Here is a 22,861-nt window from a genome sequence, read left to right as displayed (position 1 = left end):
CTGTTTGAGGCAGCACAAGGTTGGGCTGGAGGTGAGGACCCTGGTTCAAGTTCAGGTGCTGTCTCAAGCTGCTTCTGTGACCTTGGAAAACCCTCTTTGTCTCTCCTTGCTTCACTACCAGTCCCTCAAGCCACGACCCGTTGCCGTGTGCCGTACCCCACGCCCCCTCCCTTTGCCCCTGGCAGACCTCTGGAGTGCAGATAAACTACAGATAAATGATTTACAAACCAGGAGGGCTCTTTGGTGAGGTCTTGGGAGGCTGAAGCACTTGGGTGAACTGGAGTCAGCACTTGCAGCACTGACTTGCCCCACTGCCTGAAGGCTCACAAAAGCACCTGCAAGACCTCAAAAGAAGCTGAGAACAGAGCAGAAAAACCTTTCCATCTGCACAGATAGCCCAGCAAAGGCTCCTGAATATTGCAAGGAGGGCAAGCAGCTCTCCTCCTCGCTCAGGTGGAGGCTAGGTCCCCAGATGAAGCTCTTTGGCCCAGTTTATCTCCTCCCTTCCATGATCTCTCTCCTTTTTCAAATGCTCCATTTCAGCACAGGTATGTGAGGGGAGAAGGGGAGGTGGGGAACTGGGAAACCAGCCTTCCTTTGCTCCCCTTGCACTTCATTCCCTCTCATTTGCTGTCACAGCTACGCTCTGTCTCTTATCCCCAACCTCCCTTCTCCTCTATAGCCTCCCTACTCCCCACCAAGACCAGGTTTAATGTCTTTCCATCTCTTGGTGGGTAAATTGCGGTGAGCCTGGCGGCTGCTGGGGTGGAACACGCTGTTTGATATGCACCATAAAAGGAGAGGACTCTGTAAACAATATTATTTTTAATAAAATCCCAGGCTTTGGCAGGCCAGCTGCTTTTGTGTCTGTCTTAATTTAATCAGACGATCAGCTCTCTCAAGCAGCAAGAGGGAATGAAAAGCATTAGCAAGGAATCAAGGAACTGGTGAGGAAGAGACACGATTTCCATCAAGTGCTTTCTGCCCCGGCGTGTTGCTATGTGAGCGGGACCAAGTCTTCAGGAAACAGATTCCCAGGCTGGCACATCCGAAAACGACTTTGTCAAGGCACAGGAAGGACGTGAGCACATCTAGGCACGGAATACTCATCCTGGAGTGCTTGGAGAAGAGTCATACAGCTGGCATGGGTGATGAGCGAACCCAGGCTGCGTGGGGTTTGCAGTTAGAGCACATCATCGTGGCTCTCCCTGTGCAATGGCAGGGTTCTGCCATACCCCACACTCTCCAGGACAGGAATCCTGCCTGCTTGGGTGCCCTGCTATGCTTACACCCAGGGAAAGCCATCCAAACAGCATCCATCAGCTCCCCTCTCCACACTCAAAGCCTAAACCACGATGGCATGCCCCGTTGGACACGTCAAAACTCAAACCCAAGTCAATGCAGAGACACTGTTAAGGATGAAACACTGAATTCTGCAAGTATATCCCCCAAAGGTGCAGCCAGGGCTGTGGCATGCAGTAGCAGGGGAAAAGCCACCTCCAAAAGAGCCTTGGGGAGACGATGTTGGCAGCTGGAACAAGGGGAGAGGGGAGGGCAGCCTCGAGCAGCCCTTGCCACGCAGCATCGCAAGCAGCAGCTGAGTGGGAAAGGTGTCACTTACAGACAGCAAAAACCTGGCAGAAGCAGCTGATTTCATGACACTTCTGCTCTTCAAGACCAAGCAACAGCCAGCGAGCATCTGCCACGCACACACAACTCCCTTCCCCTTGCTCCAGGCCCTCACAAGAGACTTCACTGCCAGCAGGCTCAAAATGTGGCCACGCTGTCCCGTGAGCCTCAACCATTGCAGATGTGATCCCCGCCTCCTTCTCCTTGCTCTTTAATTTTTAAAGCTGGAGCAGCCTGGAGCAGAGACCAGCCCTCCTCTGTCTTGGGAGCAATCAAGGGTTCCTCTGCTTCCACACAAAGCCATAAATCCCTCAGCAAAAAGAAGAGATCCTCAAAGAGATGAAATAATAACCTCTAATTATAGACACAATGTAAACAAATTAATTGATATTTACTTGTTTACCCAGTCACACACACAAACACAGACACAAAACCTCCTCTCATGCTAATCACTGAGCTTGTGTTTTTAAGATATTAAACTGAGCTAAGGCTCAGCCATAAATATCACCAGCAAAGCGAAAGATGGTGCTCGGCACTGCAAAGGAATTAACAACGCTATCTAATTACGACACATCGCTCCAAGTTCTGTTGCTCCCATTAATCACTTTCAATTATGAATGTAATTAGAAGTCATCTTTTCTCTTTGGGTGGTCGCTGCTGGGACCTGAAGCGCTGACCCTCTTGCTCTAAAAGGCAACACCCCCCCCTTTGCTCTCCCAACGCCGAGTGGCATCGAGCAATTAGTGCCTTTACGAAGCTCCCAAGTGCCAAGGGCAAGCAAGGCAAGGGAGAGGAGGAAGACTGAGTTACTTCATCCCCTTTGCTCACAAGTTCTGACAACATCCACCCGCTAGCAGTGCCAGAGAAGGAATCAGGGCTACAGGGATAAATTGATGTGAAAAACACCCCATCCTCAAAGCATTAAAGGACGAGATGATAATGTTATCTCTTGCTACAGGGCAAATCAAAGCCTAGAGAGTTCCTTCCCTGTGACACGAAGCTTTTCAGCAGGGACACGTGGCAGCTCGTCTCTGTGCAGGAGGAAGAGCGTCTTGGAGAGCGTGGCTGAAATCTGCCCCTCTCCCCAGCTCTATCTCTTGCCTCTGCTCTTCCCCAGTCCTCACTTTGCCTTGGGTGGGCAGTGAGGAGCCAAATCAGCTCTGCCTGGGTTGTACTATGGTCACCATCACCTCTTGGCGGTGCAAGATGGAGAGGGCTGACTGCAGAGGTAATTTTCACACCAGTTCTCAGGGGTATCTGCATCGGGAGCCCGCGAAGCGTAATTAAGAAGAGCAAACCCATTGGCAGCAAGCTCCAATTTGTTGGCTTTTTTAATGAGGGGGTGTGACTTCTCTTCCAGGGGACTTGTAAATAAAGAAAAAAGACTGAAAAAAAACTACTTCTCTGCTCAGTGCCAAGCTCAAGGAGTTTGGGACAGTGGAGCTCAAGCCCCATGACCGCAGGCGGTCAGTGAAATAAACCCGTGTGCCAGGCTGGACAAAGGCTGCTGCTGGCAGAGCACTTCCAACCTGGGACACCAGTGTCCTGATAAATCTAACACACTCCCCCATGTATTGCTGCCTTGACTCTTCCCCCCAAGTCCATTTAGCCTCACAGCCTGCTTCTGGCATCACACAGTACCCAAGCCGATGCAGAAAACCAAATGGAAACGTTCCCTTTCGGTTCCCTCGGTACTTCTGCACGGGGAATGTGATTAGGCTGCCCTTATCTTGGTGGGAACAGTTGTGAGCAATAATGAAATCATCCAGTCCTCTTCTTCTTGAAATCCAGCCACATCCTTTGGCTCCAGGAAACAGGGGCAGTGACATGTGCTGCTTTCATAAAAAGCCACAAGGCTACATGTATTTGGTTGCAATAAAATCCCTTCCCTCAAGTGAAGAGCAAAGGAGAGTGAGATTTCAAGGACGAGGAAAGTTGCAGCTGAAAGAAGGGACTGAGCTGAACTTCTGCCCATCTGACACTTCTTGTGCAGCTGGTTCTTCACAATCTGAAGAAGCCTGGATGAACACAGCACTTGTTGCTTCCTTCTCTTTCCATGCTTGCTCTTTCTGCCTCGGCTCCCACGGTGACAATGGGAATCCCCCGTTGAACTTCCACGCTGACAAGAAGCCCAACATGATGACTCTGCTGGGAAAGCACAGACTCTGGAGGATGGCCCCTCCTCTCTTCAACGTTGGCCAAGAGTACAGGGAGTACTCAAGCCAAAACTTCCACATGTTTCTCTCCACAGAGACTCGTGGTCATCATCCAGCTCAAGAGAGACAGGGAATTGCTGGAGAGAAGCCAGTGCAGGGCCACCAAGATGCTGAGGGGACTGGAACATCTTTCATAGGAGGAAAGGCTGCAGGACCTGGGGCTGTTTAGTCTGGAGAGGAGAAGACTGAGGGGGAACCTCATTAACACTTAGAAATACTTAAAGGGTGTCAGGAGGATGGGGTTGCACTTTTTCTGTAATGTCCAGTGACAGAACAAGGGGTGATGGACATCAGCTGGACCATAAAAAGTTCCACTGGAACACAAGGAGAAAGTCCTTTGGTGCTGAGGTGAGGGAGCCCTGTCCCAGACTGCTCAGGGAGGGTGTGGAGGCTCCTTCTCAGGAGGTTTCCAACCCCACCTGGACACGTTCCTGTGCCCCCTGAGCCAGGGGAACCTGCTGTAGCAGGGGTTGGGCTGGATGAGCTCTGCAGGGCCCTTCCCACCCCCACCACTCTTGGGATTCTATGAAATACTTGCTAGATAGTAAATCCAGCCAAGCTGCACACTTCATCCTCACCTCACCCTCCCTGAGATCTCTCACCACTTGCTTTCAGGTCCAGACCAAGCCCCAGCTGCCCTGCTGAGTGCTCCTCTGTGCCAGCAGCCAGCCCAGCACGCTGAGGATGACTCGGGCATCCCGGCGAGCGCGTTGCCACCTTGGTGGCTTTGCCCCCGAATGAAGCTGGCACTGTCCCCCCCACAGTGCCACACTGAGCTGCCTCCTCATTAGCAGCCTGCATTTCACCATCCTCCCAGCACTTGGCTGAGCCTCCCCTTCCCTCTGCTCCTTGCTTATTCCGTTCACTGAACTAATTGCTGAGCGCCTGCACCCTGGGTGTCTGCTGCTGTTGCAGAAGATTAGTATTTTTACTGAAAGGGGGGTGGGGGAAGATTACCAAGGCAAAAAAAAAAAAAAGAGACTGTGTTTTTTAAAGCAGATGAAAGGAGAGCCCAAGGAGATGTGCATTTGACTCTCAAACATGCTCCTTCAAGTCTCCCTCAGCAGTACTTAAAGGCGTTTCCAAAGCAAGACTTTATGAATGCTAAATGAACCCGGCGCCTTGTTCCTCTGCCACAAGAACAGACAAAAAACCCCTCATCTTTTATAGACAATATTTCCTTTATGGCTGACACTGTGCATCATGCATTGCTGCTACCAACCCTGCTTCAGCTGACCTTGACAAAGTCATAGGGTGAGCGTGGTGGAGCCGCACACGGCTGAGCAGGGGTCGAGGATCCTGGCTGGATCCAAGCAGACACGAATGGTCTCACCTGCTGCTTTCCAGAAAGGTGAGAACGCCACAAATGGGAAACATTTGGAAGTCTTGCTTTTAATCTTGGATACCCTGGTCAAACCTGGGACATTGGGTGAGAAGCATCACCTCCTAAAAGGGTTTCTCTAGAGGGATGCAGATTGGGCAGCAGAACCAAGGGAAGCAAGGCAGGAGGACAAGGGAGAAAATGCACCACTGACCATCCAGCCCTGCACACCATCTGTACCACCACATCTGCTTCACCAATGGATGCTCATGGGGACCTTTTTGGGTGCCCAGCACTGAAACCCTCCTTTATGTCACAGAGGACAAACCACATTCAGCATCCATCTGTGTCATCAGGTCAAGGCCACACCACACTCTTGCAAAGCACTGAGGTTGCTCACTGCTCCCCAGCTCGGGCTTCCCCCTTACTGAGGATTTTCCCTCCCTCTGGAACCAGGGAGAAGTGCATTTAGCTCCACACAAAACACTCTGGGCAGAAGCTGGTGCACACTCTTAGGAAAACACCCACCCAAAGGAAGTCTTGGGAGATTTAATTAGCTATCGTCTGTGCTGTTTGAGCTTGTTAGGTGCTATATAATTGCTAAATATTATTATTATCTCTGCAGGTACAGCAGTTTGTGAGGATAATGATAGTGATTGACATTTCCCTGGCATCTTTCATCCCAACCAGATCCCATATTACTCTATTATAAAACACTGTTCTGCCTTGATTCTCCATATGTCTCCAACCTGTCAACAGGATCATAACTGGCTCCGTGTTGCCAAAAGAATAAAGGCACCAAGCAGCTCATGCAAGTTCACAGGATGTATCAGAAGCTGAGCAAGGGCCAGCTCAACTTTATGCTCCAGAATCCAAGTTGCACAGGTATACATAAGGTGTAGACAGAGATATACGGGTGCTGCTTCAACACTGACTTGGAGCACAGCCCCAAGAAGTGGTCTTCTAAGTCACCCCAGCACTCAAAGACCTCCCTAGTCCAACCCCAGTCACTGTCTCTGGGCTAAGCACCAGTGGGGTACCACAACCCAACCATCACTTTGAGAAAACCCATTCCAGGGACAGCAAAGCAGAGGGGCCACCGAGTGATTAATTGGAGACTATCAGTTTGGGATAGGTCTCTAAATTCTCATTAAGTCAGGTGCTGAGCCATTGCACATTAATCCAGAACATTTCCCCTTCGGCCCAAACAAATAAATAACTCTTGTATAATTCAGGGAGAACTGGGTGGAGCCATCTCTCCCCCCCTCTCTGCCTCTTTCCAACTAACCAGAGTGAATAAAACATCGCCCGCAAATCTATTAGGCTAATTTTAAATCCTGACAATTTAGCAGCACTTCAGCAAGATAAGAGCCATTTATTAAAAGCCACAGTTCATTAAGCCAAATGCTGCTGGCGTATTTACTCAGAGAAACGGGGCTGGGCTTGCTTCTCACCAAGACCAGAAGTCCCCAAAGGAGCAGGAGTGATCCTGTATCACCCAAAAAGAGAGGCCAGCACCAACCTCTGCTCGTTCCAAGCCCACGTGGGGCTGCATGTGCTGCCTGCTGAAGGGGCTGAGCGTCAGTGCTGCCTCACTCTGTCTCACTGAGCAACGTGGGATCGTGAAGCAAGAGCCATGGGATGCTTTGCTACCCAGGGCTGAGGGAAGTGTCCATCAGAGAAGCAGCTCACATGGACCAGAACCAGAATCACACATCACTGTGGACCCCTTCTCGTTAATGGCAAGCACGGACTGACTTCAGGGAGGGGATCATTGCTTCCAAGAGCAAGCCAGGAGAGGGCTATTTAAGAAGAGCTGTTGCCTGCCAAAAGCTACCAGATTGCACCCAGAGCTTTCCTTCCTCCAAGCTGCTGCTTGACATCTCTGCTGAACCCTCTCTGCTGCACGGGCACGTCAGCTCCTGGGGGGTCTGGGGCTGTGACAACAAGTGCTTTGGGACATGGGGAGGGTGCTCAGGGTTTCCTGCTTCCAGGGAAGAGCAGATGGATTCACCCCTGTGAGCACTTACTATTGATGAACTTCCAGAAGGGATGAGGTTGATGCTTCACCCAGACCAAGGCAACCACCACAACCCCACGCTGGAGCAGCTCACCTTACACCAAAGCAAGTCTGCCTTGCAGAGATGTTCCTGAGCACAACCTAGCAGAGCACACAGGGCCCTCTCAAGCTCAGGCCCCTCTGGAGAGTGCTGGCTGCAGGGGATGCAGAGGGGCTCAGTGGTACCCGGGCCATGGAGCCGTGCTGGCATCACCACCAGGAGCCAGCAGCAGAGGGCAGTGAAGGAAATCCCATCTGGCAGAGTTTGTGAGTGTAATTCATTCCAGCGGGGAGACATCCAAGAGACTTTATCAAGTGCAATTGTCCCACTGTGCCTTTCACCTGCACACACTTGCAAGACAGTCTGGAGTCACTACAGAGTCTCCCTTTACAGTCAGAACTGAAAGGAGCATTATAAAGGTGAATTAACATTTAAAAAGAATGTAAAAAACCCAGAACTGTTCTAATGATGATTAATGGGAAGCTATAAGGGAGGCCATGACCTCCTAGTGTCATTAAATGGATTGGCAGGTTTCTGAGCATTAATTATAAATAGCCACAGGAGTTTGAGTGCTTAGCAGAATGATGATAAATCCATGACACAGGCAGAGAGGGACAAGGAGTGGGGAGCAGGGGGGAACACGTGCCTGTGTGTGCACGGGCTTGCACGTGCAAGGAAGGATGGGGGTGGGAGGGAAAAAAGGGGGTAAAGGAGTCTGAGCACAGATAGGAGGATGAAGAGAAAGAGCAGAGAAATGGGTAAATGATAAATTAGGCCCTGCCACTCAATCACATTTTCTAAATGTTTTATATCCCAAAAGCTATAAAAGCAATATTCCTTTCTGGCTTTATTGGAGCCATTTCTGTAAGGCAATCACATCTGTTTCCTCGGGGACTTCAGTTGAACTGTGTCTTGGCTTTTCTTTTTTTTCCACCCTTTTTTTCCCCTCTCTCCCCCCCAATACTTACTCTCTAGGCTGCTACCAAAGAAAGGGCAGAGCATGCATACAAATAGGGAGGAGGAGTGAAAAAAACAAACAACCACCCCCCCCCCAACTGGTGGCAATGAAAACACAGAAAAAAAGTGACTGCAAACTTCTCCAAATTGCCCAGCCCATTAGCAAAGCAATGGCTGCAGTAATCAGGGCCCCTGACTGCAGTTTTGCACCAGTCAGCTCCTCCAGTTCCCCTTCCCTTGCCTGTGAAGTGCTCATTCCACTTGCACTGGTATTGTGGAGGTCTGCACCCCCCGGGGCACTGGGGGTTTTTTTTGCCTCAGCTGTGCTGATCCCACCAAATCTGCCTGAGATTTGCTGCTTCATCCCAACGGCATCTCCCCAGAGCCCTTGGAGAGATGCTCAGCCCAAAGCCCTCTCTGAATGCCACGGGGAGCCAGAGTCACAGCCCCAGAGGTATGTCTGCTTCATGAGGCAGGAGGTGAGTTTTTGCAGGGGCATGAGAACAGGAGTTCATTGTAAAGAGAGGATCAGCAAACTGTCAGAGCCAAGGAATCGTGGGTCTGAATAAACAGAGAGGATGAATAGAGCAAGGACCTCGGGCTCGTTAATGAGCTCGCCCAGCAAACCCTATCAACTGCAGAGGGTGAAAGCCCCTCTGGCTGCCAATGAAGGGAACAAAAGGCTCTGGTGAGATGCCAGAAGGGCAGCCCCATGCCTGGGCACCCAGAAAACCCTGCTTTAGCTCTCAGAAGGGAAAATAAAGACTGTGCATCAGCAGCCACATCCCATTGCCCAGCCCTGACAGCAGTCACAGCACCCAGCCCTGGGGCATTCCATTGGGATTGGAACCTCTGCTTCCTCCAGCTGCTGTTTCAGCTTCTGCTGGCTGTGTAGGGAAGCAAAAGCACAAGCCAACCACCCCCTCCTCTGCTGAAATTAAACATATTCCTGTTTCTATTTAGATTTAAGTCTCATTACCTCGCTGGGCTCTTGCAGGGAGAGGCATTATTTCAACTGATTGGAAAACAGTGGCGAAGGAACAGGTTCCCCACACCATTTTCTTCATATCCTATTAGTTGCAATACAGTGAATACATCAATTCTTAGTCCCAGCAGCTCCTGGAAAGAGCCACCTATTAAAAGCTGCCTTATTAATGGAATTGTACATCCAGGATTAATCGGGCCGCCTTGGCCATTTCCATTTCTCACTCCACAAGTGCTTTTGTTTGCTTAATAGGCTGAAGTAACTTGAGAATGACACAACTTGGAGCTTCCCCCATTTGCTGTGCATATCACCAGCAAATTTAATATTGCCTCCCTTTCCCATGTGGCTCTGGGAGAAAACCTGGCACACACTGCCAGGGGAATCCACGCTGCAGGGGAGGGGAGAGGGACAAGGGGCTTTCTTGCCTTTAGCACAGCCAACAAGAGGACACCCCCTAATTGCCTGAAGGCTTTAAATCCCACAGGGAACTTGCAGCATTAAAAAACCCCCACCCAACTGCTACAAGAGCCTGGACAAGAGCCAGGCTATCACTGCAAGATCATCTCCAGATGAAGAGCATCAAGCTCACCCCCAATGAGGCATAAATGGGGGTCTCCTCATTAAGCAGCCCCCACCAGATGACAACCAAGGGACAGCAGCCACACTCCCTGCAGCATGAAACACTGTCCCCCAGCATCAATATTCCACTGCAAGACCATCTCCAGATGAAGAGCATCAAGCTCACCCCCAATGAGGCATAAATGGGGGGGTCCTCTTTAAGCAGCCCCCACCAGATGACAACCAAGGGACAGTAGCCACACTCCCTGCAGCATGAAACACTGTCCCCCAGCACTGATATTCCACTACTACTGCAAGATCATCTCCAGATGAAGAGCATCAAGCTCACCCCCAACCAGGCATAAGGGAAGGGGGTCTCCTCTTTAAGCAGCCCCCACCAGATGACAACCAAGGGATAGCAGCCACACTCCCTGCAGCATGAAACACTGTCTCCCAGCACCAATATTCCACTGCAAGACCATCTCCAGATGAAGAGCACCAAGCTCACCCCCAACCAGGCATAAGGGAAGGGGGTCTCCTCTTTAAGCAGCCCCCACTAGATGAGAAGCAAGGGACAGCAGCCCCGCTCCCTGCAGCACGAGACGCCGTCCCCAGCGCCGCGGCAGCAGAGCCACTGCACGTTGCAGCACGGTAATACAGGATGACTTTTCCCTTTAATGGAATTTTTTCTAGCCCACTAAGGCCAAAAAAAAAAAGAGAAAAGACTCCATTAGCCATACTACAAAGGCTCCTACTTATTAGTATTTTAGAACAGAGGCAAAAAAACCCCCATTTCTTGAATCTAATTATTGCTGACAAATATGAAAATTGAAATCAAAGGGAAATTTTCAGCTACAGTGCCTCGGACAGCAGCAGCTTCCCAACTATTGCATCAACACATTCATTCTGCTCAGGAGGTTGTGGAGATTGGGCCCCTCCTTTTCCTTCCCCCCCCCCTCCACCTCTTTCCATCTTTGGAGGCATTAAACTCCGACACATCCATCTCGACAGCCAGGGACGCGGAGCTAACTTTGTGTTTCCGAGTCAGACGCAGGCAGCGGATGGCAGCGAGGCTTTGCAGGAGCTGCAAAAGCAGGGAAGAGGGCTGGGGTAGGGGTTTGGGGGGTTCATTTGCTCCTTTATGTATTTCCAACTTTTCTTTTCTCCCACTGCCATCCAACCTGATCTCAGAAAGGGGGTTCTTGCATCCCTCCAGACAGAGGATGTGGAAGGGAGGGGAGAATGGAGAAGGAAGGGATGGAAGGGGGGGTGGTGGGAAGAAAACGCCTTGTCAACATATTTCCTTTCCCCTACCTCCCCCCAACATACTGTAAAAATCAATCCCCTTTGTCATTTTGCTCTGCTTGTGTGAATGTTTAATGGCTGTCGAGGGAGATAATGATTGCTGCTAGGAAATTCATTTCAGATTTGCTATTTATAAAGTACTTGGTGCTCAGGTGGGAAATTAACATAAGGAAGGGGGGAAAGGGACCAAACCAGGGGGGAAGAATAAAAAGCAGCTGGAGAAGAGGGATGAGATGCTGTGGGGTTGGCTGGAAGGGGCTGATGCCCCAAAGAGGGTCTGCATCCCTTCCTCTCTCTCCTGGGCCAGAGGGAAAGGGCTTGCACACTGTGGTGACAGACATGCTGGGGACATATGGGTGCTCCCCAACACAAGCAGCCTCTTCCCTGCACACAGGGGATACAGAGCTGGGGTCATCAGCCAAGTGCCTGGTGGCTTTACATTCTCCTCACACACCTTCCCTCCCTAAAAATGACCACTGATGGGTTTGCACCCCCGTTCCCTCTCCAGCTTCCCAACCCAGACCCTCTAGATTAACTCCTTCAAGTCTCCCCTCTCCCCACAAAGTGTGTCCCCCCCCAACCTGTTGCCTGGTGTTTGACCTGCTGAACCCCAGGGGAATCCCCCAGTCTGGGATGCAGCCTCGGGACCAGGCTGCCATTGAGTTGCTAATTCCTTGTCTCAGAAGTTGCTTTTCACTTTCTGATTTTTCAATAATAGGCTTGCTATGAATCCCTTAAGCTTCTGAAATCAGCTGAAAACCGCTTTTCCAGCCATTTACATAAACACAAGTGGATCAGAAGGAATAATCATAGTTTATGCATTATTTGGGGGCTTTGGAGCCTGCCTGCTAATGTGATGTCAGGTTTTTTGAAGCCCAAAACATACAAAAGGAGAAGGGCTGACGTGCAGAAAAGCTGCACAAAAGGTAAACAATAAATAATACAAAATTCACAATGTTGTCTTCAATGACAAGAATGGTTTTGGCTTCCCCACCACCTCGGCCTCTAATGGATCCCTGTTCCTCGCCAGCCCTGTTCCAGAAAGGGCTTCATTAAGAGAGATGTCACTCATGCTAAATCCAAATTCACCTCTTGCCAGCCAGCCCTGCAGCTCTCCCGTGCCTTGGCCTGCTATCAAAAACCCCAGTGCTGGCTTTGGGGATTGACTTTGCAAGGAAAAAGCCACCCAGCCTAACGCAGGCAACCTTCTGATCTAGAAATACCATCTGTCCTGCAGAAAGGGAATAACAGCTAGAAAACAACCAAACCAACCCAGGAACTTAGTGCTAGTCACCAGGTAACTCCTAGGAGGAGGTGACAACTTTAACCAGTGAGATAATGTGACACTATTGATGAATCTTGCTTTGCTTGGAGCGCTTGTCACGCTTCCAGCGAGGCAGCTCCTTTTAAACCGAGAGTGCAAGAACAAATCAAAACATTAAGCAGAGGATCTGTTTTGAAGAAATAACAATGAATAATAAAAAAAAGAAAGGAACAAGGCTGGAGTCTCCAGGCTCTTTTGATACCTCTGGAATGCAGCCTTTGCATCTCTTCTTTTCTTGCTGTTTGAAATCGCTTTGCGACTTTCGCACTTCGAGCTGCCGCCAGCTCTGGAACAAAACAAAATCAATCCCCCCTTTTTCTTCCCTGGGAGAATTTCCCTGGGAGTTTGTGTGAATGTTCTGGTTTATTCCATTGTGGAATAAACTCACCCTACCCCACTCTGCTTCGTTTCTAATATTACACAACTTCCTACTTCTTAGCAGCTGCCGCCTCCCACCCTGAGTCAGGAGAGGGTGAGCATTTGGGGTTTTCCAAGCTGCTTGCTATGATAAATCAGGATTTCAGTGTGATCAGCAACATAGCATCATATAGAGAGGTGGAAAAGTCTCTGTTCTTATGGTAAACCCAGGCACAAGGAAGATGGCTTAAGGTCAAGTGGGGAATGGGAAGGAGCATGGAATGGGCCACATCGCTGTAAGATGAGCAAAGGAGGTGAAGTCAGGACACACATCCCAGCCCAGGACCTCCATGCTCCCAGCATCTTGTTTAGCTCCTTCCCAAGCATATACTCACATCCCTCCCTGCAAACCACACCACGGCTCTGAAACCAAGCCCTTGGCACAAGCCATGGTGGATAGAGATGCCTTCATCGAGGTGCTGAGCACCTTTGCACCCCATTGACACTGGGGTCCATCCATCTCCAGAAGGTCCTCACTGTTACATCCTGACTTTCTCAGTCTGGCAGCAGCCACGTTGCTCTGTGCCCAGCTGGGGGGAAAGTGGAGGATGCTATGTCAGCTTCCATCACTGCCTCCCCAGGCCTTGAAAGGAAGCAAACTCCAACCACATTTATACACGTTGGGTCCCTGAAATCCCACCTTTCCCTCCCATGGCTCCTCAGCTGCACCAAGCTCTGCTCAGAGGGCTTCCTTTGGCTGCCCCTGATTAGTAAGCAAAGCATGCAGGAGGTGGAGGAGCCAGAGGAAGGGAAAGCCGGGAGGTGGGGAGAGAGGATGCCAAGAACCGAACACTGTCTTTAGTGGGAACAGTCAACAGGACAAGGGGGTCAAGGGGTCAATTAATTTACAACAGCTTTCAGCATTGGACATATTAACTGTAAGAGCATCAAAAATCCATGATATCCTTCTTGGCAGGAGATAACAGAGCATGGCAAAGGCAGCACCTCTGATTTATTATTAAGCAGGAGCAAGGTGCGTGCTTCGGGAAGGAGGAGGGAGGTGGGTAGTTCCTCTGGGTTAGCAGCCACAGCTCCACACACGCTGGCAGCACGGGGTGGGACATGCCTGGAGGATGCACCAGCACCCACCAAAGGGATTAGGGTGCCCCAGGGGATGCAGTGACAAAGACCTCATCCTCCTGCAGGTTTGGTTTTGCCTTTGGTTTGCTAAGACCCACGTGTGGAGGTCTGAAGATGGGAGACAGCAGCGTGGCTTGGATTTCCACTACACAATCCCAAAACCTGGCACCTTGCTCGGTTTGGCTCCTGTTTGAAACCCAAGAGCTCAACTCCAAGTCCAAGTTGCAGCTCTGAGGCAGCTGCAAGCTTTGGCCACAAACATCTGAGATGGATCAGTCTAATAGATTTGCCACTTCAAGACAGAGGAGCACTACCAGTGACACTGAAAAAATACCATCTATACCCTCTTTAAAGCTTTTCTTTAGGGAGATATTCCTTCTCTGAGGAACAAACAAAGGGAATTTTGCCCTTTCCTGCCACTTTTTTTCTCCAATCCCCATGGCCAGAAAGATGCTCCCCACATGGTGCTTCACAGGTTGTGGAGGAAGGCTGGAAACTACCTCTGCTGGTTGCAAGTTGCCTGGGAAGCAGGGGATTGGGCTCTCCCCCAGTTTATCACAGAAAACAGCAATCCTGCTTGCTAACTTGACCTAGATCTGCCAACTGATCAATTTTTTTACCCACAGGGGAAAAAATAAAATGGGAGAGGCAGAAGGTGTCACAAATGTGGATATTTGTAAGCAAAAGCAGCGAGGAAGAGACATGAAGCAGATACTTCCAGTGCTGAATGCACTTGTCTCACACACAAGTCAGGGTTGGCACAAGAGGGAGACAGAAAATCACAGCCAGGGTTACTGTGGTGGTCAAAATGCCTGTGTGGATAAAGAAAAAGTAGTTTTTGCTAAGCACTAGGATATCCCAAAACTCATTGCAGCCCCCTAGAGCATCCAGAACTGCCAACTGTTGTACACAGGGCTAGATAACTCTGCTTGGAGCTGGCTGGGATGCTCCCTATGATGCTTCAGAATCCCAGTTGCAGGTGATGCTTTTTTTTGGTCCAGTCTCACAGTTGATCTTCTCTACTTGTCAAACTCATCTTCACCTCCCCTTGGCTGCTCAGGGAGTCCCATCCCAAATGAAGGGAACCACTGACTCAGGTTTGCTTCGTTGCCTCCTCATGTAGATAACCACAGCCACCTTGGAAGGTGTGTTTTAAGAACAGCAAGCAAGAGCATGTCCCAAAACACGTACCAGTGTGTGTGTGTGACCTTGCACACCTCTGTTCCACAGCTGGGGGTGCTAAAGCTGTTGTAGCTACAGCATGAACCACCTCCAGCATGTGGTTCCCATCACACCACGCTGAGGTATCTCATTACAAATGATCACAGAGATCTCGGAGAGCAACCACAAGTTTACTCCTCACTCCACTCCCAACCCACCACTGCACAACCATCTCAGCAGAGGGATGCCCCTAGGGAAGCAAATAAAAACCCCAATTGCAACACTGCAGAGCACCCACAGCAAAGCCACAGCAGAGCCACCACTCAAAGCACGACCCCGAGCGCTGACACAGCGTTTCAGGCGCCACCGTTCAGAAGCCTCTTCCCGGTGCCAAAGGTCTGCTCAGGTTCCTGTTAGCTCTGCTGAGTCTTAAAAAAATGTGCCAATTAATCCCAGGCGGTGGCCTGATTTCCAGAGGTGCCTGGAGACCTGCTTGCAGCCTCACTTCAAAACCAACAGCAGTGACAGATGTTGAGCAAAGCTCCAAATCGGGCCATTGAGTAACCAGAGCCCGTTCCCCTCCTTTTATGTACTGCTTATAACTGGGTTATCTAATCATGTAGGTATTGATTATTACTGTTATTACCTATTAAATAGCTATTTTCTGCTGTTGGTGAGGGGGGGGAAGAGGTGAATATCACATTTTATTGACCTGTATGCTAACTGTTAAGCACCACGAAGCCACATCTAATATTTTCCCCAGGGAACCATAAATCAGGGCATTCACTGAGAGATGTCAATACATGTAGTTTTTCTTATTAGTGCAATTACACCACCTTGCACCAACTGCCAGAAGCTTTCCCCCTCTTGCCTTCACTGAGAACACAACCCCTCTCCTGGCACACACGGCTTCCAAACCCACGAGGTGCTCCAGAATCCCAGGGGCTGCAGTCGGATGCTCCACGCCGAATCCTGCCCTTCCCAAAGGGGATCAATCCACACGCTCCTCCCTCAAATCCTGCCCTTCCAAGGGGATCAATCCAAATGCTCCTCCTTGGAGATGTGTCCCCAGGTGAGCTCCAGCCTCGCTCCTGGGTTTTGGGTTGAGTGTTATCTGCAATCCAACCACATCGCCAGAGCGAGTAATTCCTTCGGCTCATCGCATGGTGTTGACACATGCTATTATTTTCCATACCTATTTCAGCTTCCATGCTTATTAGAATAAGGTCTTTATGCTAATTTGTAAATCAAATTCCCATAATTCTTGGCTTACTGATGCTAAAGGCCCAGCTAAATCTTCTATGACCTTTTAGCCTGGTTAATCCTTTTACACATGGTTGAGTGAAGAGTTTTCGTCTCTCTTCCACTCCCAAGTGCTGGGGTAGGGTTTTCACTCAAGCTCTCCTCATCCTTGAGAAATCCAGGTAGATGTGAGTGAGGGGCACAGGAGCCCACCCCTCTGCTTTGAAACATGGAAAGAAGGAAGAGAAAACACCACTGCTGGGTCCCTAAATACGCTGTAAGTATTCACTGCCACTACTTAAAAGCCACAGACAAAACCAGAGCCAACACAAGGAGAGCCGTGGTGCCAAAATGCAGCTCATTTCCCACTGCCTGGGGCTATCCCAGCCCTCTCAAGTCTCCCTATCTCTCTCTTCCCAGCTCCTTTCCCCAAGCCATGGCTGTTCCTGCCCTTCTAACACGCTGATGCAACAGACACCTGTATCTCATTCCACAGAGATGCAACATCATAGAATCCTAGAATGGGAGGGGTTGGAAGGGACCTTTAGATATCATCCAGTCCAACCCCTCTGTTGAAGCAGGTCCCACCTAGATCAAGTCACACAGAAACGTGCCCAGGCAGGGTTATAAGACCTCCAGAGGAGACTCCACACTCTCCCTGGGCAGCCTGCATTCACTCTCTGGTACCAACACCAAGTAGGCAACAGCTCCCTTGCATCCCCATGGACAAACCCACACTGGGCTTTTCAGAGCTCAAAGGGCTCCTTCCTAATGGAAGTGACACTCCACAGCTCTCAAACCCCAAAAATACCACCATAGATTTGCACAGCTCCAAGGACCTACAGCGTTTGCAACTAATGCAGATGGTCAAGCACTTGGGATTATCCCACTTCACGCTCCACTTTACTCTCAAGCACACTCACAAACCACTTTTCTTATTGTTTGTTTGGCTGAAAATAGGTAAACGACCTGGAGTATTGAGGAACTGCTGCAGAGGGCAGCACAGATCTCTTGAGCTATTTGTAGCAGATCTGTGCAAAACACCGTTTCCCCGCGTGACAATGGGCTTTGCATTCTCGAGCACCAGCCAGCTCCACTTTTGCATACGGAGCAAGAGAGGAAAAGTTAGCAATTCAAAGCCTTCCTCTATCAGATGGGTTCGTGAAGCAGCAGCACCAATCCTGCTGCCTTTTGGCAATGCACACACGTACCTACAGATCCCCTTTGGGGTTTCAATGACCCCCAGTTTCTCAAAACCCCCTCGGAAAGTTTTAGCTAAGGAGCAAAATCGCTTTTGCTGGGTTTGCTTTCTTTTCCTTAACGACTCTTGTAAATACAATTAGGCAACAAAACCTCTCGGGGGGGTCTCCCCTGCCACAAGCCAGCACATCCCAACTCTCCCAGCCCAAATAAAAAGCCCAAACTTTTTGCTGCTCTGCGCAACACTGAGCTCAGCATCTCAGGGCTCTGCCCTGGGACCCCCTGGGATCATGGTCTCCCTCCTTTCCCCCACCCCCAGCAGTGATTTGGGAGCTTCTGGCACCCACAGCAGATTCCTGGAAAACAGGGAGGGGGCTGGGGGGGGATGTTTTTTTTCTTCACTTAAGAGGGTTTTTAAAAAGCAAGCAAGAAAAAATCCACCCCAACTACTTCTTGATCTGTAAGCTTTGATGGAGCAGGGAGAGGAAGCATGAGAGATGACCAGAGGCAGGGAATAAGACTGCAAGGAAGCCAAGTCAGGAGCCAAAAGCAAACATTGAAATAAATAAAAGAGATGAAGCACAATTTCTCTGTGGGAAAAATGAGGAGGGGAAGAGCAGCTTCATCTCCCTCCTGAGGACCCCCTGCCCTTCACCACCCCACCTGGCCACCCTGCAGAGGCAGGAGCCGAGGGGCTTCAGCTCCCATGCTCAGGAGATCCCCTCGGGAGCATCCCAAAGCAGCAACCCTGGGAGAAGGAGAGAGCTTAAGGAGGGAGGGAGGGAAGAAGGCGAAGAGGAGAAATGCCTCTGCGTGTGATGTGCATGCTAAGCAGCCCGCGCTGGTCGATGTGGCTGGGGTGGCTCTGCAAGAACGGGCCCAGCCTGCCCAGGAGAGACAAGTTTGAGCAGAGATGGTGAGCCACCATCCTCCCCATAACACCAGCCTCCCAGCCCAGCTCGGGCAGCCCCCTGCCCCACACAGACAGAGGGTTCACACCCCACCGGAGTCCTACTGCAGAGCATCTCGGCTGGAGGGGAGCCCAGGCAGGGCTGCGATGGGCATGTGGGTACCCAACCCTTGTCCCCAGCCCACCGGGGCAGCGCAGAGGTGGCCGGTTCCAGCTGCTGGCTGCTCTCCCTTAGCCCATACAGAAACCGGGGGGTGCAAACCCCTCAGGGATGCCTCCATCCCTCAGCCAGAGCCCCGCACGCCCCGTGCAACGCAACCGCCGGCTGCACCACCCCATCCCGGCCCCCCGGCGCAGGATGCGACCCCGTTCTCTCCTCCCACGGGGATAACCCCACTCCCACAGCCTCTCCAGATGGCTGCGAGGAGACTAACGTAAGCTGACAGGCTCGGCTCTCCCGGCCAGATGGGGCTGGCTCCTGTCTGCTCCTTCCCCCTCCTCCTCCTCTTGCTTTTTGCTCTTTTTTTTTCCCCCCCTCTCTCTTTGCAACAGCCCCCCTTCCCCCCGGGAAGCTCAATCCGCCGAGGAGGAGGGGAAACAGCCGTGCTCAGCCGGGACAGGCTGGACAAGGACTTCCCAACTCCTCAGCCCAGGAGAGCCGGGGCTGCACCGAGTTTTTGGGACGACCTTGCAGACGGGTCCAGAAACGCCAAAGGTGGGGAGGTTGCGGGGGAGAAGCACAGAGCAGCCCCGAAGCTCCAGCCCGATGGCTGCATTGCTCCTGCAGGAACTAAGTTAAGATGGCAGAGTCCTTCGGTACTGGCTTCCACTCCCCAAAGCCCCAGATGAGCGCGGGGGGATGCTGCGCCATGGCAGAAGTTCCCCCACAGCCCGGAGACAGGGAGGACCATTTGGGAGATGCCGTACCCGCACATCCTCCCTTCCCAGCGGGATGGGGATCTTCTCCCAGCTCTACCCCCCCGACTCCGGGGGTGCCGCACCTCCCTCCCCCCCGCAGCATCCCACCACCGGCCCTACCTTGGGAGAGGAGGAGAGCGGCCATCCCGGCGAAGATCACCCAAGAGACGGGGTGGTGCATTTTCGCCTGGGCCATGTTTCACCTCGGGTTGCGTTTCTCTCCCCCTCCTTCCCCACTCACTGCCTGGCGGGGAAAGGTTTAAAATCCAGCGTTTCCCGGAGCGATGAGGGGAAAGAAGGGTAAAAAAAAAATCAAGAAAATGCAAAAAAAAAAAAAAGGGAAGGGGGGGGAAGAGGGTTAAAAAAATAACCCCCAAAAATTCACCGCGGGGTGGGGGAGGGGGAAAAAAAGCCCGAAAATAAACGAAAAAAAAAAAAGGGGGGGGGAGGGGGAAAGGGGGGGGTCGGAAGGGGTTGCAAGGTGCGAGGGACAGGCGCTGCCGTGCCCGCCGCTCCGGCCCGCACACGCCGCCCGGCTGCACCACGCCGCCGGCCGCGCAGCCAGCCCTCCCCCGCGCCCTGCTCATTGGCTGCCGCCCCCCCGCCAGACCCCCTCCTCCCCCCGGCAGCGGCATCCCTCCTCCTTCACCCCCCCTTGGCATCCGCACCGCCCCCCGCTCCGGCAGCGGCAGCCCCCCTTGGCATCCGCACCCTCCTCCTTCCCCCGCCTGGCAGCGGCACCGCACACCCCGCCGCGGCTTTGCTTGGCACCTGCAGCCCCCCCCCTCCGGCATCAGCATCCTTCCCCTCACAGTCCCTCACTTTGGCATCCACACACCCCCCTCCGGCATCAGCATCCTTCCCCTCACCCTCCCTCACTTTGGCATCCACACACCCCCCTCCGGCATCGGCATCCCTCCCCTCACACCCCCTCCCACCTTGGCATCTACGCTGCCCTCGGCATCAGCATCCCTCCTCCCGCACCTCCCCACCTTGGCATCCTCAAGCCCCCCTCGGCATCAGCATCTCACACCTCGCACCTACCCCCTTGGCATTCACATACCCCAACCCCCAGCATCAGCATCCCACACCCCACACCCCTCCTTGGCGTCAGCATCCCCCCCCGCATCATCCCTTTGGCATCAGCATCTCTTCCCCCATCACCCCCCATGCCAGCAGTGCCTTCCCTTTGGGGAACGTCATCCCCCAAACCCGGGGTGACCTCAGCAATGCCGTGACTCAGTTTCCCCACCCGTGTGAGGATGGAGGGGGACCCCACTGTACCCCACCTGCCCCACCTGAAAGGCAGAAGTGCACCCAGGCACCTGCCTCTTGCTTTTGAGGCACTGGCAGCAGCCCCAGCGCTGTCTGAAAAAGCCTCTTCCTCCCATAAGGTTAATCCCCTGTGGAAATTGCTCTACTGGGGAAAAACTCTTCCCTTTGGAGCAGAAATCTACTCTTTATTTCAACCCAGATCAAGCCTTTTTTTCTGCTATCACCACCCTCATCCAATTCCTCACACCAAGACCATCTCCTCTGAGCAGCACCTGGGCCACTTGCACCCTGCTGAGGTTCCCCCTCAGACTCTGCCATGTGCCAATTCCTGTGCCTATCTCACAGCCACGAGAAAACAGACCATCCCCCAACTCAGGATGCCCCAAACCAGCCACATCTGTCCATACCACAGCCCAAATGTCACGAGCATCCTACCAACATGCCCACACAGAAAAGGTCCTCAAGGCCAAAACCTCTTTTTCCAGCCACTGGCACTGAACCCCGAGACTCTTATTTGACACAACCTAAATAAATAGTCTCCTGTTAAATATTCATTCTTTTCACTAGTGGTATGGATGTCTCATTTTGTTGCTCGAGGTGACTCACAGCCCCTTAAAACAACATTATAGGCAGAAAATGACCAGAAAAAAATGAAGATCTTGGCTTGTTGGATTTATTCCTCCTCAGAGGCTTCCAAAATCTGAGCTGCTCGCTTTGTAATTCAGCAGAAGATTTGGCTGCAAACTCTTGGAAATCCCAGCTGTGTTTCTCTCTTCCCCCCTCTACAGCTGATGCCCAGAAAGACACTGTGAGGGGGAGCAGGGGGAGGCTGCGGATTGTGCTGAGGAGAGGTGACAAACCGCAGGCGCCGGGCTGAGTCCCAGCTAGGGTCTGACAATAAGGATCTGCACATCAAACGGAGGGAGGTTCCCAACAGCCCTGTTTGGTGCCTGCACGTCGCTGGCACCTGGCAAAGGGTGTCTCTAACCAGGGAGCTGCATCCCACCATCCTCAGCTTTTCCCCAAGAGCATCCAGTGGCTTCTCATGGGGTGTCCTGCCAAAAGAGCAGCTGGTGTAAAGCTGTGGGCCTCATGCAAAGAGCTTGTGGCTCTCCTTCCTTTTCTTCTACCAGGTCTTGGTTCAAACCAAGGAGGTTTGATTGATCCAGAGCTTTACACTAAGATCTTGGCCAGCTTGAGAATTGGGCAAAGAACCTCCTGAGGTTCAGCAGGGACAAGTGCAGAGTCCTGCAGCTGGGGAGGGACAACCCCCTGCCCCAGGACAGGCTGGGGGTGACCTGCTGGAGAGCAGCTCCAGGAGAGGGACCTGGCAGTGCTGGCTGAGAATAAACTGACCATGAGCAGCAATGTGGCCAATGGCAGCCTGGGGGGCACCAAGAAGAGTGTGGAGTAAGTCCAGAGAGAGGTTTTTGGGCTGCACGTATGTGTGTTCAGCAGGTTATTTATCAGGATGCAAATTAAAGCGCTGGGGTATTTCATACCTGGCTCTACCCATCTCATCGATGTGAAGCAACAGAGCTCAGCAGAAATGCACAAACCTGTCAGGAGAGCCCCTTGGTAAGAGGTAAGGATTCCTACCACCATCCCATCCTCCCCATTCCTTCCTTGCCTCTCCACCAAGGTGCAATTTTCACCCCCTTTCTGAACCTGACCCTGGCTGCTGAGCTACTTACAGCAGCTGGGGACGGTCGATTAGGTTAGTTGGGTTTATTACCTACCCATTAGGCTTTAAAAAACACAAGTTCCCTGTCTATTTGCCTAAGCAGAGCAGTTTCTAAGGCGGCCCGACGCAGGAGCTGCTTTTCCTACAGATTTGCTCTATGCATTATTAATCCACCCGGCGCTTGTTCCGAGCGCCTCTATTTACCCGACTCACCAGAACGGCTCTTAAGGAGCCTTCGGCTTTGTGGCTTTGTGGAACATCAACTTTTCATGTCGAACAGCAGGTGATGTTCAACAGAAGCACCTGGTAATAAACGGCCGACATCCCGCGGGCGGAGGGGCTGCGATGGGAACGTGCAGATAACAGGGCTGAGCTCCCGAGATAGCGGGATGGGAGGAGGGAGGGGGAGAAGTTATTCATTGGAAATCACACGTATATGTGTGGTGTTAAGCAGGGATCCCACACCCCACACACACACCCAGCTGCACAAAGGCCCTTTGGATAGAAATCTCTGCAAAATTTTAGAGGAGATGGAGGTTTTACCCCCTTCCTCATCCCTTGGATCCAACCAGAAGACCAAAACACACCACCTTAGCTAAGAGTCTGCAGGGGGGGGAAA

General features: G+C 51.8%; 1 protein-coding gene across 1 annotated transcript in view; it reads right to left on the bottom strand.

The window, feature by feature from the left end:
• The window catches only part of LOC104553978 (protein CEPU-1), a 337,348-nt gene extending 317,869 nt beyond the window's left edge, over positions 1–19,479 (bottom strand). The window contains exon 1 of the mRNA XM_062014010.1: positions 19,404–19,479. Coding sequence (XP_061869994.1) covers positions 19,404–19,479 — 76 coding nt within the window. The remainder of the gene's footprint in view (positions 1–19,403) is intronic.
• Between the last annotated feature and the right edge of the window lie 3,382 nt (positions 19,480–22,861).

This window comes from Colius striatus, chromosome 23, assembly GCF_028858725.1.
Source record: "Colius striatus isolate bColStr4 chromosome 23, bColStr4.1.hap1, whole genome shotgun sequence".
NCBI classification, from domain to species: Eukaryota; Metazoa; Chordata; class Aves; order Coliiformes; family Coliidae; genus Colius; species Colius striatus.
Note: the sequence above shows the minus strand (reverse complement) of the source record. Positions and strands in the feature narration are given on the sequence as shown.